A 26,730-nucleotide genomic window follows, 5' to 3' on the forward strand; every position below is an offset into this window, starting at 1 on the left:
TTATAACTTACACTTGTTAGTCTCATAGGTGTTTTCCCTACTAGTCTTGGTTCTACTCTCTATCTACCAATCCATAAGTAGATGGACAACATTCCCTCTCCAACTGTTTTTCTCATTCCACCTCACATCTCACCTTGACTATTGTTTTCTAATAGATTCATTTGCTATTTTTTAGCCTCTTGCTCTATTGTAACCTGTTTAGTATCACAGTGCAGTTTATATAGTAACTGTTGGTAACGGTGTCATTAAAGAAGTTAGACTTGGATGCCTGTGATCCTAACTACAGACTAATTATAGGCTCAGGCCTGTAAACCTAACTACTCAGGAGGCTGAGATCTGAGGATCCCAGTTCAAAGGCCAATCCTGGCAGGAAAGTCCATGAGACGACTCTCACCTCCAATTAAACACCAAAAGCCTGGAAATGGAGGTGTGGCTCAAGCAGTTGAGCATCAGCTTTGACCAGAAAAAGCCAAGCGAGAGCAGGAAACCCTGCGTTCAAGCCCCTGTACTCCAGTATCAACACACACACACACACACACACACACACACACACACACACACACACACACATACAGTTAAGATAAGGTATTACCTCACTGGTTAGTACACTTGCCTAGCATGTGGGAAGGTCTTGAGTTTGATCCCCAGCACTGCAAAAAAATAGACTTAGATGGCAAACTTCATGTATTTTGTTAAAATTAAAGATAAGTAATAATTTAAAATTTTTGTTTCTGTCTGGGCACCATTTCCCATGCCTGTAGTGCCAGCTATTTAGGAAGCTTAGGTAGGAATGATGTTGAAAACCCAGAAGTTCAAGGCCAGCCCAGGACATATAGTAAGACTTTATCTTAAGAACAAACTAATTTTTAACACAAACTCCATCTAATACCAACTGTCATTACTGCCATTTTAACATGGTAACCCTTTAGCAAACAGTTGTTGATTTGTACATTAAACTTTCCCTTCCTTTCCCTTTGTGTTCCTAACCAGGATGAGAGACAAAATTACCAAGGATCAGAAAATACTTACTTGGTAAAGCTAAATTATGCTCATAATGAGCAAACTCCCAAGGCAGGAATTGGAAACTTCTAGAAATGCTGCCACTGAGAGAAGTCTGGCACTTGTGTAAGCCTCATCATCTAATTCTTCAGTGCCAGAGGCTGTATTTAGTTAGCCTAATAGACTAAAGACATTCCTAACTTCTGTGCAGAGGCCTTAAAATACCATGGGACAAGTCAGATCATGAACATTATAGTTTCTGCTTGACATTACTTATCTATTTTCTCTGGTCAGGACCTTACTGTGGAACCCAGTCTGGCCTTTAAATTCAAATCCTTTTGCTTCAGCCTGTTCCTTTTAAGCACTTTTCCTCCTAGTATTAAAGACTGAGTTTGATTTTTGTTGTCCCCCTTCTATGATTGAACAATAATGATATGGGTTTCTAATCATCATTTGGTCAAGGTACCTGTGTAAAACGTTTTAACTTGGACAACTTTCACCTCATTAATGAAAATATATTAATGCAGAATTGAAAACAGCTCTGTCCCCTTCCTGAAATTTCAATGGTGCCTAAAAAACGAGGTTCTCATTCTTTAATTCACACCCTCACATACACACAGACCCTGCCAAGGTGCTGAATGAACCACATTGAAACAGAATTTCTCTAACACTGGAAGGAGTTTATGATCATTTTCTCCCTGGGCCAGAGCTTGAGCAGTGAATGAGGTCACAGTTGCATGATGGAACAAAAACCCTTTATTGGATTCTTGATCTGAAGCCCCAAAGTGCTTAGTAGCACAGTTTAAAAGTAGGTAAACAAGAGGATTTTGTACAATTGTATGCTGAGTCCTTTTAGGAAAAAAAATCTATCATCCTTAAAAGAAATTGAAGGTATACTTTTACAGTAATGATTATTTTGAGCCTCAAGACTATTTCACAGCACCTTTCACGTGCCTAGATTGTTGAGCATCTCTGCAGCTCCCAGCTCTGTGGTAGGTTTCTCCATTCTGAACACTGTGTAATTGGGTTGTTTGGAATGATTGCTTTCCAAGCTCTGGGGTGAAGACCTGGGGGAAAAAAGAATTCTAACCAAGCATTCTGAAACTCTCTTTCTTCATGGCTTAATAGTATTTATTCATCATTGTTTCTAATGGAGTTTAGAGTTTAAAAAGGTAACCTTAGTGATAAAACCAACAAATTTCAGGAAGCTCTATCACCTATCCCTGCTTCTCCAACTACACAGGAGGAGAAAGGGAAGGGGGCTATAGATGTGGTAGAGTGTATCTAAGAGTCTAGGGTGACAGACAGCCTCAAATCTATACTTACTCCTACTTTTGACAAAGACCAGTGGGCTCATAAAAACTGACAGGGAAGAAAGATCTATCCTAGAAGGACACCCTGGGGAAATCTACTTACTACCAGGCTACTTCCTACCAGCTAAGTTAGAAACAAGTAAATAGGTATTTTTTAAATGATACAACATTTTATACTTTGCAACATGAAATGTTGTGGTTTCTTAAGTAAATTTTATCTTTAAATACTTTTTCCACATATTTCCAGGATTATTTATCTATTTTGTTTTTTATACAAAGATCTCAATTCCAAAAGCCAGGTTATGGGTACAATGTATCTTAACCAGTGTCACCCCTTCCATTGTTTTCCTCTTCTTTCCCCCTCTCATTCCCTCTTCCCTCAAGTTACATAGTCCAGTTTTTACAGATTATACATTGGATATAATGACTGCATTTGCTCACCCTTCCTCCCTTCATTCATGTGTCCCCACAAGACATTTCCACATCCTGGTATTCATTTTGTTAAACCATTCATTAGTTGTTCAGAGGTTATACCACTGGATTCCTCCCCTAATAATAATACTATTTTTTATTAATGTACACAACTTGATGATTTGGTATATTACACATTGAGAAATGATCACTACATTCAAGCTAATTCACCTCCCACAGAGTCACCAGACTGTACATTCAGTCTTCAGAAATTATGTGCATAACTGAAACTTGTGTCCATTGATGAATATCTCCTCACATCCCTGCTATGCACCATTCTACTTTCCTGTGAATTTTGCTGCTTTAGGCTTTACACATGAGAAAGAACACAACAGCATTTCTTGTTGCATATCTGGTTTGCCTTATTTAGCATTTTTAATATAGAATCAGAGTGACACTATTGGAAAGGGAAAGCTGTGGCAAAAAAAAAAAATTACTTACAGCTCAACTAGAGATGGTAACGAAACCTTTCCATATGACCTTCCAATTTTGCACATGATTTTAACTTGGATTTTTGTACTACGTCATTCTGGGAGATCCTTACCTTTCATACTCCAGACCTTGAGAGCTGAGAAAGTTGCAAAAGAATATGAAGAAATTAATCTGTAAGAAGCTGAATGTGTGACTCAAATGGTACAGTACAGTACTACAAAAAAAAAGGAGAGATTGAGATAATATGTAAACTAAACTTACTGTTGCATATTTGGAATCCCAGTACTTGAGAGACTGAGGCAAGAGGATTGTGAGTGTGAGGCCAGCTTAGTGAAATTCTGCAGAAAGAATGGAGGGGAGGAATAGGAAGAAAGGAAAGTATTAAGGTACTTAGGAATGAAGAGAGGGAAGGAAAGGAGGAAAGAAATGGAGAGCGGGAGGGAGGACTAATCTGGCCAGGCTCTGATTGCTTTTGCTTGTAATCCCAGCTACGCAGAAGACTGAGGTATGGAGGATCATAGTTTGAAGCCAGCATGGGCAAAAAAGTCCATGATACCTGTCTCCAAATAATCCACAAAAAGCCAGATTGGAAGCATGGGTCAAGTGGTAGAGTATCAACTGTGAGCAAGCAAGCAAGCATAAGGCCTTGAGTTCATGTCCCATATTGGTATAACAGCAGCAGTAATAATTTATGATATGATCCTTAATTCCTTAATTGTATCTTCTGAATTACAGGGAGAGTCTCTGGCCACATGGCAGCTTCAGAAGTTAAATCAAAACTTAAGCTGAAACCCCTAAAAGTACCTGTCTTCCAAAGGTAGGTAATGTTTTGACATACTGTGATGAAGAATTATTAAGGTAATAAATGTATTTACCATGCCATAAAGACAAAGTACACCAGTCCTCAAGTATTTCATAGTAAGTTTTCTTATAAAGTAAAACTTCTAAATTGAAGACAAAGATTTTGTGTGAAAAAGAAAAGGATAAACATCCTTTTGGCTTGAGAAACGATTCTGCTTGTTCTTCCAAATGAGAACCTATTTTGTGTTATGACACAGAATACCCCAAAGAGCTGGGTATCCACCTACAATGTCAGCTCTTGGGAAAGTGGAGCAGGAGAATCAAGAGTTTAAGACTAAGCCCAGTGCTGGTAGTTCACACCTGTAATCGAGCTTCAAAGCCAGCCAGGCCAGGAAGCCCATGAAACTCCTATCTCCAATTAATTACAGAAAAAGCTGGAAGTGGCACTGTGGCTCAAGTGGTGGATTGCTAGTCTTGAGCCAAAGGAGCTTGGGGACAATGCCCAGGCCAAGTTCAATCCCTAGTACTGGCAAAAAATAAAAAAGAGTTTAAGTCCAACCTAGTTATATATAACAAGACTCTGGCTCAAAACAGTAAGTGTTAGTGATGTAGCTAAGTGATCAAGCACTTGCCTTACATGCAGAGAGCTCTAGTTCAATTCCTAAGACACACACACACACACACACACACACACACACACACACACGAGTACACTAGAGAACTTAAGGAGTTGTGTGTTATGTAAAATCATAAAGAAGGGCTGGGAATATAGCCTAGTGGCAAGAGTGCTTGCCTCGTATACATGAAGCCCTGGGTTCGATTCTTCAGCACCACATATATAGAAAAGGCCAGAAGTGGGGCTGTGGCTCAAATGGTAGAGTGCTAGCCTTGAGCAAAAAGAAGCCAAGGACAGTGTTCAGTGCCTGAGTCCAAGCCCCACAACTGGCAAAAAAAAAAGTCATAAAGAAGACCTGAGCCCTAAGCATATGGAAACAGAGAAGAAAAATATATAGGGTATATAGGCTAGCTAGCCACCAAATGTGAAGGTAATCTGCTGTTGAACCTTGGAAACAATCAGTTTTGAATATTACCACAGACATTAATACAAGTAGAGACTAAATCATGATTCATTGAAATTTTCGGGAAAAGAGAAGCTTAGTATCAGTACTGACAATATTTAAACAGTACTTTTGTAAGAATGCTACATGTGTGGTTGTTATTTTGCTGAAGAGTTTGTTTGTTCAGTGTTTAAGAAGATAAAAGCCGATGCCTGTGCCTCATGCCTGCCTATAATCCTAGCTACTCAGGAGGCTGATATCTGAGGTTTACTGTTTAAAGTCAGCCCAAGCAGGAAAGACCATGAGACTCTCAGAAAACTGGAAATGGCACTGTGGCTTCAAGTGGTAGCTTTGAGTGAAAGAACTCAGAGACAACACTCAGGCCCTGAGTTCAAGCCCCATGACAAAAACAAAGACAAGAGAAAATGTAAGGACAGGATTTAAGGCAGTTGTCTGTATTTTTTGGCACATCAAAAATTCTTAGTCATTACCTTTATGTCTCTTTATGCTTCTGGCTTTTATGCCCTGGAGATTAAAATAATGACCAAGAAAAATCTCTGCAGTTAAGGGTTGGTTTTTTTTATTATTGTTGTTGAAACCTAAGGTTAAAAAATCAAATCACAACTTCATGAGTTTGGTGCATATGTGTGTGTGTGTGTGTGTGTGAGAGAGAGAGAGAGAGAGAGAGAGAGAGAGACAGACAGACAGACAGACAGACAGACAGACAGAGGCAGAGAGACACAGAGAGAGAGTCTATATTTCAAATATACACAGAAAAATGAAATATGTTAGCCAGGAGTAGCCAGTGGATTAAAATTGGGAAGTAGGGTTTAACCTGTGTCATTAACAATAGCTTTTTCTCAGTCAGCTACTAATAGATCCTGAAAAACAGCCTTTAAGGCTAAGCATGAGAACCATGAGATTTTATTAAGTATGAGATTTTATCAAGTCATAGGAAGAAAAACCTCTCCTGTCTCACAATTGTCCATTTCTCACTTGAGAGGTTTTAGCAGGGGGTGTTGTTTTGGGGTTTTTTATTTTTGCTTTGATGTCTTTGGATTTGTCCCTGCTAAAACAAAATATTTCTTTAGAGAAGATAACCTCCCAGAAGGTAGAGCCTCACTGTTACCTGCCCTGCCATTACAAGCTGCCTTCTGAAATATAGTGAGTTCTCTGACATTGAAAGTAGTCAAGCAAAAATTAAATAATACCATGTGTGCTGAGTAAATCCTTATACCACATGAGAAGCTAGACTGAGTCCTTGCCAAATCTCAGGGATTCCCATTCCAAGAATATCCTTTTTTACTGTAATAATAAAAACCTTACACTGCCTGACCTCCTTTCCTCTTGCTTCTGGAGAACATATTTCTGTATTTGTTGCATCTTTCATGCCATGCAAAGAACCCTATTTATAGCTAGAAATGCAACAAATATAAGGGTACATTTTTCTTATTTTTTTTTTTTTGCCAGTCCTGGGCCTTGAACTCAGGGCCTGAGCACTGTCCCTGGCTTCTTTTTGCTCAAGGCTAGCACTCTGCCACTTGAGCCACAGCGCCACTTCTGGCCATTTTCTATATATGTGGTGCTGGGGAATCGAACCCTGGGCTTCATGTATGCGAGGCAAGCATTCTTGCCACTAGGCCAGATTCCCAGCCCTTAAAATCCGTGAAGACTCTTTTTTTTTTTTTCTTTATTTTGGCCAGTCCTGGGCTTGGACTCAGGGCCTGAGCACTGTCCCTGGCTTCTTTTTGCTCAAGGTTAGCACTCTGCCACACTTGAGCCACAGCGCCCCTTCTGGCCGTTTTCTATATATGTGGTGCTGGGAAATTGAACCCAGGGCTTCATGTATAGGAGGCAAGCACTCTTGCCACTAGGCCATATCCCCAGCAAGGGTACATTTTTCTGAAGTTCAGTAAGGTGATAACAGAACATAAGAAAAGTTAGTGTCAGCAAAAGCTGAGAAAAGAAAACAAGTTATATAACATTTCACATTAAAAATATTGAGAACAGTACGTTGCCAGAGCTTATTACTACCTGCTCTCCCAGGTCCCTCTGAAAACCAGATGAATCTACTAGGTACTCCAGAGGACATAAAATTAATAACAAAAACTTTTGTTTATTCTTCTAGTGTTCACTTTAATAACTACTTAAAAAAATCACAAAACTAAGAGATTCCATACTCTTTCAAACCTTCATTAATATTAGTAGCCAAACCAAATGCATTTAAAATAATCTTATAAAATTATAATTATTGGGGGGCTGGGGATATGGCCTAGTGGCAAGAGTGCCTGCCTCATATACATGAGGCCCTGGGTTCGATTCCCCAGCACCACATATACAGAAAGTGGCCAGAAGTGGCGCTGTGGCTCAAGTGGCAGAGTGCTAGCCTTGAGCAAAAAGAAGCCAGGGACAGTGCTCAGGCCCTGAGTCCAAGCCCAGGACTGGCCAAAAAAAAAAAAAATTATAATTATTGAATTAGTTTATTACTAAATTGTACTTAATTAAGTGTAATTAAATTTTATTCAAAGTATTATAATCATACAAGTTTTATATTTTACCTTTCTCCTGAATACTAAATTCTCCTAAATTACTTCAGGTCAATACAAAGCATCCCCAAAGTATTCTTTTTCCATATTTTACTTCCTGAGGAAATTAAAGATTACCCAAATCCAAACTTTCCAGAACCACTTTCTATCTTTTCCTTGTTTCTCTCATATGTGGTAAAAATACAGTTTTCCAATTAAAGTTGTTAAATAATAATAGACACAAAATATTATCTACAAGTATATCATTAGGCTAATTAAAATTTGGATTTACATATTTCCAACATCAGGAATAGTTTAAAGCTTAACAAACTTGAGTTTAAATCTCAGGATTCCTACTTATTTCTGTGTGGGGGCACAAGATATTTAATCCCTCTGAAATTGAGTTTCCTTTTTATTTTTTCTGGTCAGTCCTGGGGTTTGAACTCAGAGCCTGGGTGCTGTCCCTGAGCTTGCTTTTGTTCAAGGGTAGTACTCTACAACTTTGAGCCATTGTGCCATTTCCAGCTTTTTGGTGGTTAATTGGAGACATGTGTCTCACAGACTTGCCTTTGAACTTTGATGCTCATGTCTCAGCCTTCTGAGTAGCTAGGATTACAGGTGTGAGCCACTGATGCCCAGCGAGTTTCATATTTTTTAAGGAGTAAAGTATGATTGACAAGTAGACAGCAGAAATGGACCTCAGTGGTCAACATTTTCTCACCCATCAATCCTGTAGCTTTAGCAAGTGACCTGACTGGATACGTTGTCATGCTTACAAACATTCTAGTCAACAGAAATTGCAGAAGTGGACTTTTGTTGACTTTATTGACATTTGCAGTAAATCTAAATCTTTTCATTTCTCTTCTCAGGGAAAAAGACTTACCAGGATTTCAAGGCCAACCACAGCACAAAGAAAAAAAGTTGAACCCTTCACAAATGGAAGGTAATGGGATTTCAAGAGGTGTCTGGGCTATCTTATCATTTCAGAGGGACACCTTTGGTTGGGGTCAGAGGGGAATTGTTTTCAAATTGGCATCTCCCTGGAATGTAGACAATCCTAGTCAAATAGTTTTACTTCCAGAAGAATTTGTAATAAAGAAAAGAACAAATGCAAGGTCAAATATGAATCAGAAGATATGTGCCAATAGCTCATGCCTGTGATCTTAGCTACTCAGGCTGATATCTGAGGATCATAGTTTGAAGTCAGCTCAGTCCAATCAACCACCAAAAAGCCAGAAGTAGGGCTGTGGCTTAAGAGGTAGAGCAAGAACCTCGAGCAAAAAGGCTAAAGGACAGTGCCCTGCCCTGAGTTCAAGCCTCAGTACCCTGTATTTATGTTTTGGACAGACTTGAAGTGTTTACAAAGAAATGTTCAAAGCACTAAGTGGAATATTTGTAGATTCTATTATTTCTTCCTGTCTGTATCCCTTGTCCAAATTAATCTTCATCATGCATGCACAGAATATTGTCTGTCCTAAGGAGGAATGAAGGACCTTGGAAACAGCTGAGTGGGAAAAAAAACAACAGGTCCATTTGCATTTAACATTTTGCTTTTTGATAGTGCTTGGGATTGAACCTGGGGTCTCCTGCATGCATTCTACATTAAGCTACATCCCTAACTGTCCTACCTATCATTCAACCTTTTCTGGCCTGCCCCTCCTTGCCTTACAAGACTAAGTTAGGACACATTAATTTATGCTCCCAAGATGCTCTATGCTTCTAACTTCAGTTGTATTATAACTTAACTAATTTGTTCAACCACTTCAAGGTTTAGCTGACTGTTAAATTGTCTACCAATTAGTTTATTCCATTTCAAGTTCCAAGAAAAGATAAATATTCTGCATTAAAAATATCATAAAATACTCATTTTTCTCTCAACAGTTTTCCAGAACATGATCTTTGAACAGTGGCGTTGTCTTAGTCCTGTTAACATATGTACTTCTTCTTGATTAAAAATCCTAACACAAGGGCCTGGGGATATGGCCTAGTGGCAAGAGTGCTTGCCTCATATACATGAAGCCCTGGGTTCAATTCCCCAGCACTATATATACAGAAAATGGCAAGAAGTGGCGCTGTGGCTCAAGTGGCAGAGTGCTAGCCTTGAGCAAATAGAAGCCAGGGACAGTGCTCAGGCCTGGAGTTCAAGGCCCAGGACAGGCAAAAAAAAAAAAAATCCTAACACAATTCCATTTCCCCAGCCTTCCATGATGCCTACAACTTCTTCAACAAGGACAAAACTGGCTGCATTGATTTACATGGACTGATGTGTACTTTAGCTAAATTGGGAATGAATATAAACAAGTATGACATCTATGCTGAATTAAAACTTGCTGATCTTGATCGTGAGTATTTTGACTTCTCATTGTCTTCACATGGAAGACTTTTGTTAGTGTCTGCTTTTCCCTCTGTTTACTAAAACTATACTTAGTAGACAAAAGCAAAGGGAGCCCCCCCACCTTATCTTCAAACAACATGTGTTTTCTCTCATATGTGGAAGCTAGATCTAAAATATAACTGGACATGATAACTGATAGGGGACTCTGGGCATTCACACTCTTAGAGGAGGAACACAAAGGTGTAACTTCTCTGAACATTTAAAATACTATTTACTAAAAGGAATTTGTGGGTTATTTTGTTGTGGTGGTGATGGTGGTGATGTTTGTTCTTGCTTTGGATTTTGGGTGTTCCTTTTTTTTGGTCTATTTAGCAGGGGATAAAGGAGATACAGAAAGGGAAGGAGGAAGGGAAAACAAATGCTTTCGTGCTTTTCAGTATACACTATGTGGAAAATAAACTGCAACTTGTGAGCAGGGATGAGAGGGGGAAACTGTAAGAAATATACTCATTATCTGATTTATGAAATGGTAACTCTTCTGTACAACACCTTAATAGTAACAATAAAATTATATTAAATATATAAGTACATATATATGTTATCCTTATTCTGATCGTAGATTTCTGTTTCAGGAGATGGGAAAGTAAACTTCTCAGACTTCATGAAGGTGCTAACAGATAAGGAGCGCTTCCTCAGGGCTGTAGGTGAGTGGTCACTATAGAAACAGGAGTTTAGGTCGCTGCCACCCACTACATAGCCACTGAATTCTTCAACCAGGAGACAGATCCAGAAGGAATCATTTGGGCTGTGATTTGTTTTTGTACTGCTTCTCTTAAACAATATTTTTTAAGCAAACCTGACAGGTTTTTTTTGTTTTGGTTTGGTTTTTTTTGGCCAGTCCTGGGGCTTGGACTCAGGGCCTGAGCACTGTCCCTGGCTTCATTTTTGCTCAAGGCTAGCACTCTGCCACTTGAGCCACAGCGCCACTTCTGGCCGTTTTCTGTATATGTGGTGCTGGGGAATAGAACCCAGGGCCTCATGTATATGAGGCAGGCACTCTTGCCACTAGGCCATATCTCCAACCCCAAACCTGACAGTTTTTAAGCTGTAATTCACACACATCAAAAAGTAGCCACTTGTGTCCCATGGAAGACATGGCATGTTTGTCTCCAATAAGGACATTCAGGAGATGAGAGGTGTAGAAAACTTTGGTCTCCTTTTGTAGTGTTTTAAATTCCTTACCAAGTGTAGGCACTACCTCCAAAGACATTCCTCTTACAAAAGAAAAGGCATTTCTTAGCCAGGTGCCAGTGGCTCACGCTCTTCAGGAAGCTGAGACCAGGAAGATTGAAGTTAGAAGCCAGCCCAGGCAGGAAGGTCCAAAAGACTCCATATAGTATATGGTATACATATGGAATATGTGGTATATCCATGCATATACAGAGCAAAAACAAAAAGGGGGGTAGGGAAAAAGTGGTAGAAAAAAGCTCAAGAGATAGGGTATCAGCTGTGAGCAAGCAGGGCTAGCAACTGGTTCTTGAGTTCAAACTCAAGTTTAAAAAATTAAAAAACATGGGCTGGGGATATGGCCTAGTGGCAAGAGTGCCTGCCTCATATACATGAGGCCCTGGGTTCGATTCCCCAGCACCACATATACAGAAAATGGCCAGAAGTGGCGCTGTGGCTCAAGTGGCAGAGTGCTAGCCTTGAGCAAAAAGAAGCCAGGGACAGTGCTCAGGCCCTGAGTCCAAGCCCCAAGACTGGCAAAAAAAGAAAAAAAAAAGAAAGAAAGAAAGAAAAAATTAAAAAAACAGCATTTCTTTAGAAAAAGAAAATGTTCCCCCACCCCCCAATGCAGGTCCCTAGGGAATAGCTAACTTGATGTTCTTTTTTTCTGGTTGTGGGGCTTGACTCAGGGGCCTGGGCTCTGACCCTGAGCCTCTTTGTGCTCAAGGCTAGCACTCTACTACTTGAGCCAAACTGCCACTTCCAGTTTTTGAGTTTCTGCCCAGATTGGCTTGGAATTATGATCCAATTATGAATATAAACAAGTATGACATCTATGGTGAATTAAAACTTGCTGATCTTGATGAGTATTTTTACTTCTCATTGTCTTCACATGGAAGACTTTTGTTAGTGTCTGTTTTTCCCTCTGCTTACTAAAACTATACTTAGTAGACAAAAGCATAGGGAGCCCCTCATCAGCCTCCTGAATAGCTAGGATTACCGGCATGAGCCACCAGCGCCCGGCTAACTTGTTCTTGAACACCTTCCTCATATTGATGAAGCCACTACCCTCATAGAGGTCTGGGGAATGTTCTGGAGGTGAGAGAACATGTTTTACACAGGCTATAATGCTGTGTCAAACACTTGAAATAGTATGATTACTGCTCTCATGCTTGGCTGTCTTGAAAAAATCTAGCCACTGTCACATGGGTTTTTTGAATCAATACATTCCAAATCTTGAATCATTTTTAAGCTATGAACTGTAGTTAGGGTACAGTTACTGTTTGCAAATACAATTATAATGAAAGTTTCTGCAAAGCTAGAGATAACTGATTTATTGATCATTTTGCTTAAAAAGAACAAGACAATACTTCACCCTTTGTCCCACCATTTCTGTCATTCTTCCCGTCTCCTTAGACATTATGTTGGAAATGAACTTTACAACTTAGTGGGGAGGGTAGTGGTGGCGGGAAACAGGAGAATACAAGGAAGGGGGTAATACTGTTCCAAAAAATGTACTCATTACCTTATGTAACTTGTAACCCCTCTGTACATAATCTTTTTTTTTTTTAACCAGTCCTAGGGCTTGAACTCAGGGTCTGGGCTCTGTCCCTGAGCCTCTCTGTGCTCAAGGCTAGTGCTTTACCACATGAGCCACAGCACCACTTCTTGCTTTTTCTGTTTATGTGGTACTGGGGAATCGAACCCAGGGCTTCATGCATGCATCCTAGGGAAGCACTTTACTATTAAGCCACATTCCCAGCCCCCTGTACATCATCTTTATAATAAAATTAAAAATATTAATAAATGTTTTAAAAGAACAAGACAGTAGTACTTAACAAAGAATTTGTGCTTGTGTTAAAAATATCTATTTACTTTAGAAGTCTTTGAATTAAAAGTATTCGATTATTATTATTATTCCATATACTCAGTAATAAAAGTGATCTATCAAATAGACTTTCAATGTTTTACTGTAGCTCTCGTCTTGTTCAGTAAAAAGAATGTCATCTTGTTTTTGCCATTTTTCTCAGGTTTTTTTTGATAGAAAGCATTTTTTTTTGTTTCCCCCCATAGTTCCAAGTAAGAAGACATGTTTAGAGCTGACTGCCACCCCAGGGGTCATATTATTTGAAATATTGTCAAAGCTTGTAGAGACTTCAGCCCTACCCAGGAAAGCTATAATGGAAATAGTGAGGTAAGTGGCCAGGAAAGAGAAAAAAGCAGTCTTCTCGGAGGCACTTAGAGGACAACTCACCAACATCCTACTCCACAAGAATCTGGTCCAAAGCAAAGGAGAAAGTATCTGGCAAATAGTCATACACCACAATGTTCCTGCCTGGCTCTGAAATTGCAAGGCAGACCTCAGACTATCTCAAGGCCCCATTGTAGGCCAAAGTTTCGGCCTTCCCTAGCTACCCTAGGCCACAGAATCCCAGCAAAATAAGACTTTTCCAGGCATGATTTCAAGTCAAAATCTGGTGTGGAACACAAGACACTCCCTACATACGGGAACAACAGGTCTTCTGGCTTGCGAGTGAGCTGCAGTAAGTTCAGCCCTCTCCATGGTAGTTTGGGGATTGGAGTGGAACCAAACCCCTGTATCTTCAAAGCCTTTCGGGATCCTTCTTAGAGAAGCTTAAAAAATAGGTAGCACCAATGGTGTAAGAAAAAAATGTTACGTGCCTCAATAGTTTTTCTATGCTATCCTATGGGATGTGGAACAGAGAATGCACAAAATTTCTCTTTTCCTTTCATTTTGGTTCTAGGCCTCTTACTAAATGCCTGACATTGGTATGCAAATGTCTTAACTGTAAGCTTAACTACTCAGCCTCAGTTTTCTCATATATATAGAAGGAGGGAATAACAATATCTAATAATAATATCTTCTGCCTTTAAAGGGCACTTGTGGGAATGATGTATGATAAGACATGTGAAAGTGCATGGTACGTTATAAAAGCTCAATGAATGTTAGCTACTGTAATGTGGAAATAATTAGAAAAATCATAGACTGTATGTGTGTATGTGTACACACTATCACTCTGAAGTACAGACCAGTTAAATAAGTTATCCAAGATTCAAGGATGCTTAGGTTTTTGTCCCAGTCTAATTTCAGAATCCATATTCTTACCCACTTCCTTATACTGCCTCTTACACACAGTTAGTGTATAGGAATTTTTAGATGTTGCTGCTGTTTTATTAAAATCGGATTGTATTGTTACTTCCTTGATTTTTTTATGAGGTAGTTATTTATCTCATCATCTCACTATTTGTCTGATTCCTAAGGACATTAAAAATATTTAAAACCGGGCTGGGGAGATGGCCTAGTGGCAAGAGAGCTTGCCTCGTATACATGAGGCCCTGGGTTCAATTCCCCAGCACCACATATACAGAAAATGGCCAGAAGTGGCGCTGTGGCTCAAGTGGCAGAGTGCTAGCCTTGAGCAAAAGGAAGCCAGGGACAGTGCTCAGGCCCTGAGTCCAAGGCCCAGAACTGGCCAAAAAAAAATTTTTTTTTAAACCCGCCTAAGCAAGCACAAGGCCCTGAGTTCAAACCCCAGTACCAGCCCCCCCCCCCCAAAAAAAAGACACAAAACCCGAGGGGAAGCCAGAAAGGAGACTTCTCATCCATCACCAACATAGATTACAGCTGGAGGAGTTAGATGTACACTACAATACAGCACCTATCAGAAACACTAAAGCCAACACAGAATACCCACATTACCCTCTAGGACACTTCTCCAAACTGAAACTCTCTTGCTACAAAGCCACTCTGTAGAAGGAAAGAAAACTGGTAGAGGCAAGAACCTGACAGACTCACAAATACCAACATAGGGGCACAAGAAGTCTGAAAAACACTGTCACTTCCAAAGAAACACAGTAACTCTAGCAACAGCCCCCAGGGAGAAGGAAATCAAGGAATTGCTTGACAAAGAACTTGAATTTAAGGAAATCCAATATAAGAGGAAATAGATAATTCAACAAAATTAGGAAGAAATTCATGATATAAATGAGAAATTCAGCAGTGATAGTGATTATTAAACAGAACCAATCGGAAATCTTGGTGCTAGACTGGAGGTGTGAACCAACCAGATGATAGGACATTGCCTATCAAACACAAAGTCCTGAGTTCAAATCCTAGTAATGCCAAAAGAAAAAAAATAAAAGGCATGCTGTGGCACAAGAAATTTTGATGCTAAATTACTCAATAAATGGCCAGACACAGGTGGCTCACACCCGTAATCCTAGCTACTCAGGAGGCTGAGATCTGAGGATTGACATTTGAAGCCAGCCTGGGCAGAAACGTCTCCATGAGACTCTTATCTCCAATAACCACTCAAAAACCAGAAGTCGGGGCTGGGGATATGGCCTAGTGGCAAGAGTACCTGCCTCATATACATGAGGCCCTGGGTTCGATTCCCCAACACCACATATACAGAAAATGGCCAGAAGTGGCACTGTGGCTCAAGCGGCAGAGTGCTAGCCTTGAGCAAAAAGAAGCCAGGGACAGTGCTCAGGCCCTGAGTCCAAAGCCCCAGGACTGGCCAAAAAAAAAAAAAAACAGAAGTGGCACTATGGTTCAAGTGGTAGAGTATCAGCCTTGAGCACAAAGAGGCTCAGGGACTGTGCCCAGGCCCTGAGTTCAAGTCCCACAACTGACAAAAAAAAAAAACCCACACAGAATTAAGTACTTCAATAGCATAACTGATGAGGGCAGATTTCTGAGTTATAAGGTCTGAAATTATCCTATCATATTTTACAAAAACAAAAACTGAAGTCGGGCATGGTGGTTCACAGGTGTAATATCCCTGTTACTCAAGAGGTAGCTATAAGGAAGTTTAAGGTTTGAGGTCAGCCAGGCTAAAAAGTAAAGAGGTCCCACATCAATCTATAAGCATACATGGTGGCACATACCTAGGATCTTAGCTACACAGGAAGCCTTAGGTGAAAAGACCATGATTTGAGTCTAGTACCAGACAAAAACATTAGGCCCTACCTGAAAAACAAGAATAAAAGGTTGAGGGCATGCATGGTTCAAGTGACAGCATCCTGCCTAACAAGCACAGAACCCTGAGTTCAAACTCTAGTATAACCAAAAAGAGAGAGAGAGAGAGAGAAGGGGAGAGAGAGAGCGAGAGCGAGAGCGAGAGAGAGAGAGAGAGAGAGAGAGAGAGAGAGAGAGAGAGAAACCCTGAAGACAGTAAGCCATAGAGATTCATGGGATATCATTAAACAAGAAAAATGTTTGCATTATGGATGTTCCTGGAGAGAAAAGGTAAAAGGCCTAAAAGGCCAATTCCAACAAATTAACTGCAAAAACTTAACAAATCTTGGGACATCCAAGAAGCTCAAAGGACTCCTAGTGGACTCACCCAAGAAAGATCCTCTCCAAGGGATATTATGGCCAAACAGTAGAAAGTACAAGACAAAGAGAGAAAAACCCTATAAAAAGGAAGGAAAACAAGTCACCTTCAAGGGCCTCTCTATTAGATTAAGAACAGACTTCTTTGCAGAGAGAAGGGGAGAGGAAAAAGGTGGGGGGAGAGAGAGAGAGAGGGAGAGAGAGGATTAATTCAAAATACCAGGCAACTATGGCTCAACACCATCAGGAGCATCCGGAGGCTGAGATCTGAGCACTGGGGTTTTGTGCCAGCTGGGGCAGAAAAGTCTGTGAGAGACTATTTCCATTTAACCAGGAAAATGTCAGAATGGAGGCATGACACAAATGTTAGAGCAGCAGCCATAAGTAAGAATGCAGAGCAAGAGTGAGGCCCAGAGTTTTCAAGCCCCAGTACCACAAACCTAGAAAAATCAACTAACAGACCTAACAGACATTTGCAGAACCCCTCTTCCCATGCCACCATATACACATTCTTCTCATCAGCACACACCCATTCTCTGTATGTTAAACAACAAAACAAGTATCAAAATTTTTTGTTTTGTTTTGTTTTGCCAGTCCTGGGCCTTGGACTCAGGGCCTGAGCACTGTCCCTGGCTTCTTTTTGCTCAAGGGTAGCACTCTGCCACTTGAGCCACAGCGCCACTTCTGGCCGTTTTCTATATATGTGGTGCTAGGGAATTGAACCCAGGGTGTCATGTATACGAGGCAAGCACTCTTGCCACTAAGCCATATTCCCAGCCCCAAGTATTGAAATTTTTAAATTAAAAAAAAAGGTATACGTGGCTCATGCCTATAATCCTAGCTATTCTAGAGGCTGAGATCTGAGGATTGCTGTTTGATGCCAGCCTGTTCAAGAAAGTCTGTGAGATGCTTCTAATTAACCAGCAAAAAGTTGGAAGTGGAAGTGTGGCTGAAGTGACAGAGTGCCAGCCTTCAGCAGAAATTTAAGCAAATTTAAACCCCAGTATCAGAACACACACACACACACACACACACACACACACACACACATCAAAAATATTGAAACCATAGTGTATAACTTTGCTAAAAATAATAAAAATAAATTAGTAATCAGCAATAACTTTCAAAATTGTACAAATTCATAGAAATGAAACCATGTATTAACTTCTCCTCTCTGCTTCCTTCTTCTCCACTCCCCTTCTCTCTCCTCTGCCATGTGGTTCTGGGGACTGAACCTCTACACATGTGCTTAGCAAGGGTGTGCCACTATGCCATACCCATAACCTTGAGGCTTTGTTTTGTTTTTTGGTCATGAGGCTTGAACTGGGCCTGGGCACTATCCCTGAGCCTCTTTGTGCTCAAAGCTAACACTCTACTATTTGTCACAGAACCACTTCTAGCTTGTTCTAAGTAGTTTATCGTTGATACGAATCTCATGGACTTTTCTGCCCAGGCTGGCTTTGAACTGCAATCCTCAGATCTCAGCCTCCAGAATAATTGCTAGGACTACAGGTGTGAACCACTGACACCCAGTGTCAGTGAGATGTTTTTAATTTTAAAAAGCTGCATTTTATGGAATTTTATGCCTCTATCAGAAAGAATGACATTGTTCCATTTGTAAGGAAATGGAAGGACTTGGAAAAAGTTATACTAAGTGAAGTGAGCCAGACCCAAAGAAACATGGACTCTATGGCCTCCCTTATTGGGAATAATTAGTACAGGTTTAGGCAAGCCATAGCAGAGCATCACAAGGCCCAATAGCTATACCCTTAGAAACACATAAGATGATGCTAATTGAAATGAACTCCATGTTATGGAAACAAGTGATATATCACAGTTGTAACCACTTTCAACGTCCTATGTGTATGTGTAGTTTCTATTATAGATAATGTTTTGTATCACCTTCCTATGTTTGTACCTACACTATCTCTGTAATCTTATCTGAGTATATTGGAAACCGTGTTTACTGGTATTGGAAGTAGGAAATTCAAAGGGAATACCAAATTCGAGAGACACAGGGTAAAAAAAGAGAAATAACTACAAAAGCAATACTTGCAAAACTGTTTGGTGTAAGTGAACTGAACACCAGGGGGGAGGAGGGAAAGGGGGGAGGGAGGGGAGCATGAGGGACAAGGCAACAAACAGTACAAGAAATGTATCCAATGCCCAACGTATGATACTGTAACCACTCTGTACGTCAGTTTGATAATAAAAATTTGAGAAAAAAAAAGCTGCATTTTAAACTGGGAGAGTGTGAAGGGATGACATTGTCCAAAAAGAAATGTACTCTTTATCTGACTTATGTAACTGTAACCCCCCTGTACATTGCCTTCGTAATAACTGCTTAAAAATTAAAAGAGAGCTGGGAACATGGCATAGTGGTAAAGTGCTCGCCTCATATATATGAAGCCCTGGGTTTGATTCCTCAGCACCACATATATAGAAAAAAGCCAGAAATGGCGCTGTGGCTCAAGTGGTAGAGTGCTAGCCTTGAGCAAAAGGAAGCCAGGGACAGTGCTCAGGCCCTGAGTCCAAGCCCCAGGACTGGCAAAAACAAAAAACAAAAAAAAAAACAAGCAGGTCTTGAGGAGGAAGAAGAAATCCATGGACCAAGGGCTACAGAGAAAGAGTGGAACAGTCTGTGACTATCACCAGATTAGGCACTCAAATAGTATCAAATGAGTATACAAAATAAACTTATCTAGCACATATAGCTCACAGTCTGACTTTTTTTTTATTCTCTATCTCTTTTTATCCATTTCTGAATTACTTTTTTTTTCTTTTTAAGCTATTTCCGAAAGAAATTCCAGGAGGCCAGTACAGAATTGTGGAGTCCCTATGGAAAAGGGAGATTTAAGCCAGAAATATGCACAGTTCCAAACTCAAGCACCGCTGCCTTTGCTAATGCAGCCCGGGTTGCAATTATGAAAGAAAAGGATTTATTTAAATTTCTTGAAGAGCTCAAAAGTAAGATCCATTTGTCCTTCCTGCTTGTTTATTTGGACTGGGCAGGGTGGGCACTCTGTATCCCAGCTACTCTGGTGGAGATTGAGAGGGTTGCAGTTTAAGGCTAGCCCAACCAAAAAGTCTGTGAGACCTCATCTCAACAAATAAGCTAGGAGTAGTGTGGAACAGATCTGCAATCTCAGCTACATGGGCAGCTTAGGTAGAAGGATCATAGCCTGAGGCTGGCTTTGGGCTAAAATTTGAGACCTTATTTAGTTGTAGAGCATCTGCTTAGCATGTGATAGGCCCTCAGTTAAAGCCCAGTACTACCCACAAAAAAAAAAAAAAGATGTATTTGCATATGGCTTTATGGCTGGTCAGAAATACTAGAAGCCAGGATCAGAACCTAAGCCCCTAACCTAACACTTCAGACACCTGGGTGAAGCCTAGGGTTTGTAGATGGATATGGAGTGGAAGGAGGAGAGCAAAAAGAGAACAAGCTCACCAAGGAGAGTAGACAAAGACCAAAATAGGCAACTTGTGTTTGTCTTTTTTTTTTTTTTTTTTGGCAGAACGGTAGCTTAGTCCCAATACCTCACTCATGCTAGGCAAGCACTACATCACTAAACTGTAGTGCCCAACCTTAAATACTTTGAATGTGTAATGTCAAGATCCTCCACCTCCCTAGTGCTGGGGTTACAGGCCTGCACACCATTGTGCCTGGCTTAGTTTGGGCTTTTGAGGCAGAGTCTCACTAGTAACCCATCTCATCTGGAATCAGAGATCCCTCCTGCCTCAGCTGCCTAAGTGCTGGGATTATAAACAGTAGCCACAACAGCTTTTATGGGAAGTTCTTATGTTCATAGTGACACAGTTTTGTTTGCTTCTTTCTAGGATGCAGTCTTCCTACAGATAGCCCATACTCAAAAATACCCATCTTCCCTTTGTTTCCTGATGTGGATGGGGTGATGATGGGAAAGCCACCAAAGGAACTGCAGAAATTAGAAATGCTAAGGAAAAGGGAGCCTCTGTGTTTCTTTGAGGACTACTTTTTCCATAAAAAAGACTGGAAAGCACAGGTGAGATTTCGATTATGTCACATTAGCTAATTTATATGCTTAGATTTGTTTATATAGAACAGAATATCATGATTTCTGTGAAAAAGTATCTTTAGTTATATTTCAAATAATATTATTGGAGTATGTTCCTAAACATAGGCCCAGATGTAAATATTTCACTTATTGTCAACAAATAGGTCAATTTACTGAAGGTGCCAGCTCTCCGTCCTGGTTAGCACAGGTACTGTAAGAATAACAATAATAAAAGACCTGCAGTGCTGTCTATCCCATCAGCTCAGGGACCTGCATTTAGGAGTCCCTCAACCAGCCAGAGCATGTGGCTGGCCAAATGCCGCGCGATAGGAGGGCTATATCCACACCAACACTGTGACAGAGGGGCCACCTTACTCCTCACTAGACCTCGCTACAGGCCCAGCTGGGCCTTCTAAACCTTTATCGAGTTCTGGTGCCTGCCCATGTAGCTGGTCATTGCCAGTTTTTGTTTTGTTTAGTTGGCTCTTTTAGACAGGATTTGAAACCATATGTAAACCTTGTTGGCCTGGAACTTATTATAGTACAGAGTGGCTTAGAACTGGTGGTCCTCCTGCCTCAGCCTCCTGAATGTTGGGATTACAGGAATGGACCACCATGCTTAGCTATCATTATGGGTTTTAAGATCTCAGGACAAGTATACCCACATTTCTAGCTATTCTCTCAGGAAACTGGCTTCCTCCAAGGTTTGCCTTAGGCCTCTCTGCTTGAGCACAGGAATGAGATTTGTTTGGAATGAAGCCATTCTGCGAGTCATGTCTGAGTTTCCAAGAAAAGTATTTAGGTCACAATCGTGTCCAGTTAATCAGAAGTTCCAACATGGGGCCAATGATGAAAAACACTGATGAAGGGAAAGAAAAGTGAATATCAAGGCTGGCTATATAATTTATAGAACCCAGTGCAAAATAAAAATATAGAGCCCCAGGGCTGGGAATATGGCCTAGTGGCAAGAGTGCTTGCCTTGTATACATGAGGCTCTGGGTTCGATTCCTCAGCACCACATATACAGAAAATGGCCAGAAGTGGCGCTGTGGCTCAAGTGGCAGGGTGCTAGCCTTGAGCAAAAAAGAAGCCAGGGACAGTGCTCAGGCCCTGAGTTCACGGCCCAGGACTGGCAAAAAATATATATATATATATATATATATATAGAGAGAGAGAGAGAGAGAGAGAGCCCTTTATCAAAAATAATCAAGGAGAGCCAGCTGTGGTGGCACATACCTGTAAATCTTAGCTACTTGAAAGACAAGATAAGAGGGGTATGGTTGGAAACAACCCAGGCAAAAGTGCAAGACTCTTATCTGAAAAACTAAAACTACAAAAATACAAGGACTGGGGATTCAAATGGTAGAGTACTTACTCAACAAGCACAAAGCCCTGAGTTTAACCCCCAGTACTGCAAACATAATAAATCAATCAATAGGGCTCTGTGGTAGATAGTACATGCTTAGCATATGTGAAGCCCTGAGTCCAGTCCCTAGTAAAAAGAAAAGAAAAATCAAGAATTTCAAAACAAACTGAAAAATAACAGTGCATGCTTGTAATCCCAGCACTTGGGATGCTTACAAGGACTGAAAGTCCCAGGAGGCTATATAATGAGTTCAAGACCAACCTGGACTATCAAGACCCTAAGACAGCAATAGCCAAATTCAGGGCCCTTCTAAATGCCAGGCCACATGTTACTATACATAGGGCTTCCATCTTGTGAGCTGGTCCTGGAGGAAGAAAAGTAAAAGGCAAAGATCTCAAAAGGAAGAAAATAAACAATACAGGGAGAGACTCTAGCCTCAGAAATCAGGAAATGGTCTCCCATAAAGGAAGATTAAAAACTGGGCTAAAGGATTTATAAAAAAAAAAAAACAACAACCATAAAGCAGGAAGATATATTAAGAGAATTCACATGAAGTAGTTGAACTCAGATCCTGAGCACTGTCCCTTAGCTTTTCACTCAAGGTTGGCTCTCTTATCAGTTGAGCCACAGCTCCACTTTTGGCTTTTTAATGGTTAATTGGAGATAAGAGTCTCACAGACTTTCCTGCCTGGGCTGGCTTTGAACCACAATCCTCAGGTAGTTGGAGTTATAGGCATGAGCCACCAGTATTTGGCATATTTGAACGCTTTAAAGAAACAAGATTAAGAGCAGTAGGAGCCTGAAGGCCTAACTTCCCAGCAGCACTATGAGCTCTGTAAGAGTGTTAACAGTGAATGGGGGGAATGTGGAACAGAAGTTAATGAGTGCCTGAATTAAATTAGGTAATAGACATTTCCAAAGTGAGCAGTAGATTCACATGACTTCCCTAACCACATACCTACTCTGTGGCACACACCTTTGCTTTTCTGCAAATTCTTCATAGTTCTCCTTTCTGTTGCTAGAGATTGAGCCTACACCTTACATATGGTTCCAACACCAATGACAAATGGTTTAGCAACAACCTAAAAGATCATATATAAATTCTCATAATAAGATATACACGTTTATTATGTTTTGTTATATAATTCAAACCAACATGTATCCTATACCTTCTTTCAAAATGTGTATTACAGGCAGCACATGTAAAACCAGTGAGCTCAGGCTATCCAGATGAAATCATTGCCATCGACCAATTATTCAAGAAAAAGCATAGTTGGACAGTGTCTGATGCCGTTGCTCTTAAGCCACATGTGAGTACTCATTGTAGAAAGTCTTCCCAGAAAGCACTGGCAAAGTACCTTCCGCTTCAACACCACCTCATAAACCTAGAGAATCTTTATCGGCACCTTGTATTCAAAATGAGACAAGATGGGTTCTCATTTTTATCCATTGTAATAACATTTCTTGTGCATAGACAAATGGATTTAAAATGTCAAGGGTTATGATTCATCCTGTTAATCATTTATGAGGCTGCACTCGGCATTATTACTGGGACATTCATTTGTTGCATGCTGGAAATAGCAAACTAATTAAGATAGTAAACCACAGAGACTGTGAGTGGTGTACTTGGTGAACCATTATGTATGCATGAAAGCAGCATTATTAGTGCAAGAGCAAGAATATTCGTAGCTGACAGGCACTTCTTGTCTGGCACTGAGCTCTACAGGTATTCCACAGGTGTTCTACAGGTACAGACTCATTTCATTATCACAGCCTCCCAGAAACAAGCACTGTAAACATTCCATCACAGTTCACAAGTATGCACAGAACAGTTAAATGATTTGCTCAAAGGCACCCAGCCAGGAAGTAACTTTAACAAGGATTATGAGCTGAGTGGCTCCAGAACGCATACCTGTATGCACATCTGTGCTGCCTGTCTACTGTGTGTCCTGTCTGAGCAACTTAGCTACCTTTCAGAGAAAGACTGGGTGTTTACTTTATGCTGCCTCCCTTTGTTACTAATGCTCAAACTCTCCCCAACATTTCTACTTCCTTGGCTTTCACACGCTTCATCTTCAGTCCTGTGGCCCTGTGTGCTCTTCTCTCTCTTCTCTTTCCTGTATCCCTTTAATACTGAGATGCCCAGATTTCTACTCTTGTGCTACTCTTCTCGCTGCATATCTATTTTATCCATTCATCTATTCAGTAAATGTTTAGCAAGGAGTTCTGAGATGAGGCGATAGCATGAGAGGAAAACACAGCTCCTTCCTTTAGCAAGTTTGAAGGCACATGGAAGTCTCAGAGGAGGAAATGGACAGGAGTAGTGCACTAGGATAAATAGGACTTTGGAGTTTCAAAGCTGCGTGCCACAGAATAAAGAGGTGTGAGTTCATCATGGCACATCATGCACTAAATGGAAGCTGAGTAGAGCCAGAGGCCTCCAGTCTCAGGTACCAGCTGCTGAAGATCGATAGTCTGTCATCTTTGTTACCCAGACATAGCAGAACACTGGATCTCAGTGTTAGGTGAAGGAACAGCTAGGGTGAGTGTTTGGGCTATTTCAGTCTATCTTCCTGTTTCACACTTTACCACCTATACAATGATAACTGTTGAATTAGTCCCTAGCCTAGACTTTTCCTCTACCTTATTTCACTGACTCATAAATACTTCCAGCTCTGTGCTATGTTGCTATGTCTCCTAACACATCAAACTTAACATGTCCAGCACCAATCACCATCTTCTGCATCAAGCGGGCACTCCCCTGAGGACTCTTTGTTGTAGTTGTTGAGACCACAGGCTTAGTCACTGTAGCTAGAAGGCCAGGAGGCATCTTAACATGGTTATTGTTCCTCATTCCTCACACCCATCACCACATCCAGCCTCTGTCTGGAGAGTTTCTGGGAAAATCTCCAAATCTGTTCCCATCACTCCACCCTTAGTAATCTTGCCTTAGCTGAGGCCCTCTGTGGCTCTTGTCTAGACAACCACTTCCATCCTTTGGGTCATCTTCTCTGTAGCTGCTGTTCCTGACCATTTTCCACATAGCAAGTGATCTCACATGAAGATCTAGTCACGACATTGTCTTGGTTAAGAATAAATTCCCTGTCAGTGGTGGCAAGGCTTTTTAGTTATCCACATAACTGAGGGATTTGTCTCTCTTGTGTCAGAATCAGTGGCTCCCTGGAGGAAGAATTTCAGAAACAAGGAGAGGGATCTTCCCACCTATCCTGAGATCGATATCTTACAAGACTATGTTTAAAGGCCCACTTCTCTTCCATCATTACTCCTTCCTACCCACTTGAATCATGACACTAAAGTGCCTGAACCTTCCCTACCAACTCTAGCATGTTTACTGTCAGCCATTGGTTATGCTGCCTCCTCTTCCTGGAATTCCTTCCTGTCAGCACTCCCTCAAGTTTATCAAGTCCTTAAGGACTTACTCAGCATATCCTCCCACTGGTTCTCCCTGCCCCAAACTGAAATGGGTGCCAATTATGTATTCCACCTCTGTCCCACCCTTCTCTGTGTGTGTGTGTGTGTGTGTGTGTGTGTGTGTGTGTGTGTGTGTGTATGTACACTGAATCTGGGCTTGAACTCATAGCCTGGACATTTTCCTTGAGCTGTTTTGCTCAAAGCTAGCACAAATCAAGTGCATTTGAAGGTAACTACAGCAAATGTCTGCTCTTGTTGCAGGTGAAGAAAGCTACAGACACCTATAATTTAGGAATTGCTCTTGAACACCGGAAAGAAATGCTAAATCTCTGGCGGAAGATCCGAGGGGATCTGGTTGGAATAGAAACTGGAAATGAGACCTTTTATGACACTTTTTCTACTTACACTTGGTCCTGGAATGTTTGCCAAGAGCTGCTTTCTGCTAAGGACTTACGGTTACACGATGCCTATATGAACAAAAATTCCTCCTCCCACAGCTCCACATTCTCTTCCTCATCAGATATCAGTGAAGGGGACATAGAAACTGGAAGAAAAAGAAAACGGAAAGGTTTCAAAGGGTTTCGACAATGAAAATTCTACATTTTTCTAAACAACTCATCAAAAACTACTTTTTCATAGTTATCAAAATTATGATTTCTTGCTTTTGTCTAGTACATTCTTAGCAGGTGGAAAATTTGACATCTCTTACATTCTGACCAGTAAAAAAACATTTACTTCATAAAATGATGCTGCTGTCTTAAAATGTTTACTAGCAAGTAGATATAGATAGCATCCTTGCTAAAAATGCCAGTTGCTCCCTGCTGCCCCCACCTGGATTAAAACTGACTTGGCAAAAAGGAAAAACCTGGCCTCCAAAGGACCCTCCATGCAATAAGCTTCTGACCATAAATGGAATTAGGCTTTCCCAGTGCTTATGAAAGAGGCCAGAGGCTGAGGATGACAATAACTTTTCGGTTTTAGGGGTTATCACAGCCCCCCAGAAACTTGAAACTGTATGTTGTGCCCTGTTCTAGGGTCTAGCTATATAACAGTGAGCAAACAGATAAAATGCCTTAACCTCACTAGGCTTAGTAATGGAACTAGTTAGAACTACTGAGTCAGCAACTCCATTTCTAGAAATTTACCCCTTTAAAAAAAAAAAACAGGAATATGTGATTATTTAGTTACCAAGCTGTTTATCATTATTTTTTCTTGTTGGTGGTAGGGCTTGAACTCAGGGCCTGGGCGCTGTCCCTGAGCTTTTGTGCTCAAGGCTATCACTCTACTACTTTGAGCCACAGTTCCACTTTTCCAGTTTTTTGGTGGTTGATTGGAGATAAGAGTCTCACAGACATTCCTGCCTGGGCTGGTTTTG

General features: G+C 40.8%; 1 protein-coding gene across 4 annotated transcripts; it reads left to right on the forward strand.

Moving 5' to 3' along the window:
- Positions 1 to 1,343: 1,343 nt before the first annotated feature.
- Efcab3 (EF-hand calcium binding domain 3) lies at positions 1,344 to 26,433 on the forward strand. Of its 4 annotated transcripts, XM_048367279.1 has the most exons (9): positions 1,344 to 4,036; positions 8,467 to 8,542; positions 9,798 to 9,941; positions 10,567 to 10,638; positions 13,235 to 13,355; positions 19,309 to 19,487; positions 20,361 to 20,545; positions 23,117 to 23,233; positions 25,617 to 26,433. In XM_048367279.1, exons 2-9 carry the CDS (start codon positions 8,536 to 8,538, stop codon positions 25,944 to 25,946), a joined length of 1,155 nt encoding a protein of 384 aa, XP_048223236.1. In that variant the 5' UTR covers positions 1,344 to 4,036; positions 8,467 to 8,535; the 3' UTR covers positions 25,947 to 26,433. The 4 variants fall into 4 exon arrangements, with proteins under 4 accessions (XP_048223236.1, XP_048223233.1, XP_048223234.1 ...); XM_048367276.1 differs by lacking the exon at positions 1,344 to 4,036 and having other exon boundaries at positions 8,115 to 8,542; XM_048367280.1 differs by lacking the exons at positions 1,344 to 4,036; positions 8,467 to 8,542 and adding an exon at positions 8,847 to 9,547 and having other exon boundaries at positions 9,765 to 9,941.
- Positions 26,434 to 26,730: the final 297 nt, after the last annotated feature.

This window comes from Perognathus longimembris, chromosome 17 (assembly GCF_023159225.1).
Source record: "Perognathus longimembris pacificus isolate PPM17 chromosome 17, ASM2315922v1, whole genome shotgun sequence".
In the NCBI taxonomy this organism is placed as follows: Eukaryota; Metazoa; Chordata; class Mammalia; order Rodentia; family Heteromyidae; genus Perognathus; species Perognathus longimembris.

Coding starts and splice junctions, on each gene's coding strand:
- Efcab3 (XM_048367276.1), top strand. CDS start 8,368: ATGCTTACAAACATTCTAGTCAACAGAAATTGCAGAAGTGGACTTTTG. Junction 10,639..13,234: donor GCGCTTCCTCAGGGCTGTAG/GTGAGTGGTCAC, acceptor TTCCCCCCATAG/TTCCAAGTAAGAAGACATGT. Junction 20,546..23,116: donor AAAAAGACTGGAAAGCACAG/GTGAGATTTCGA, acceptor TGTGTATTACAG/GCAGCACATGTAAAACCAGT.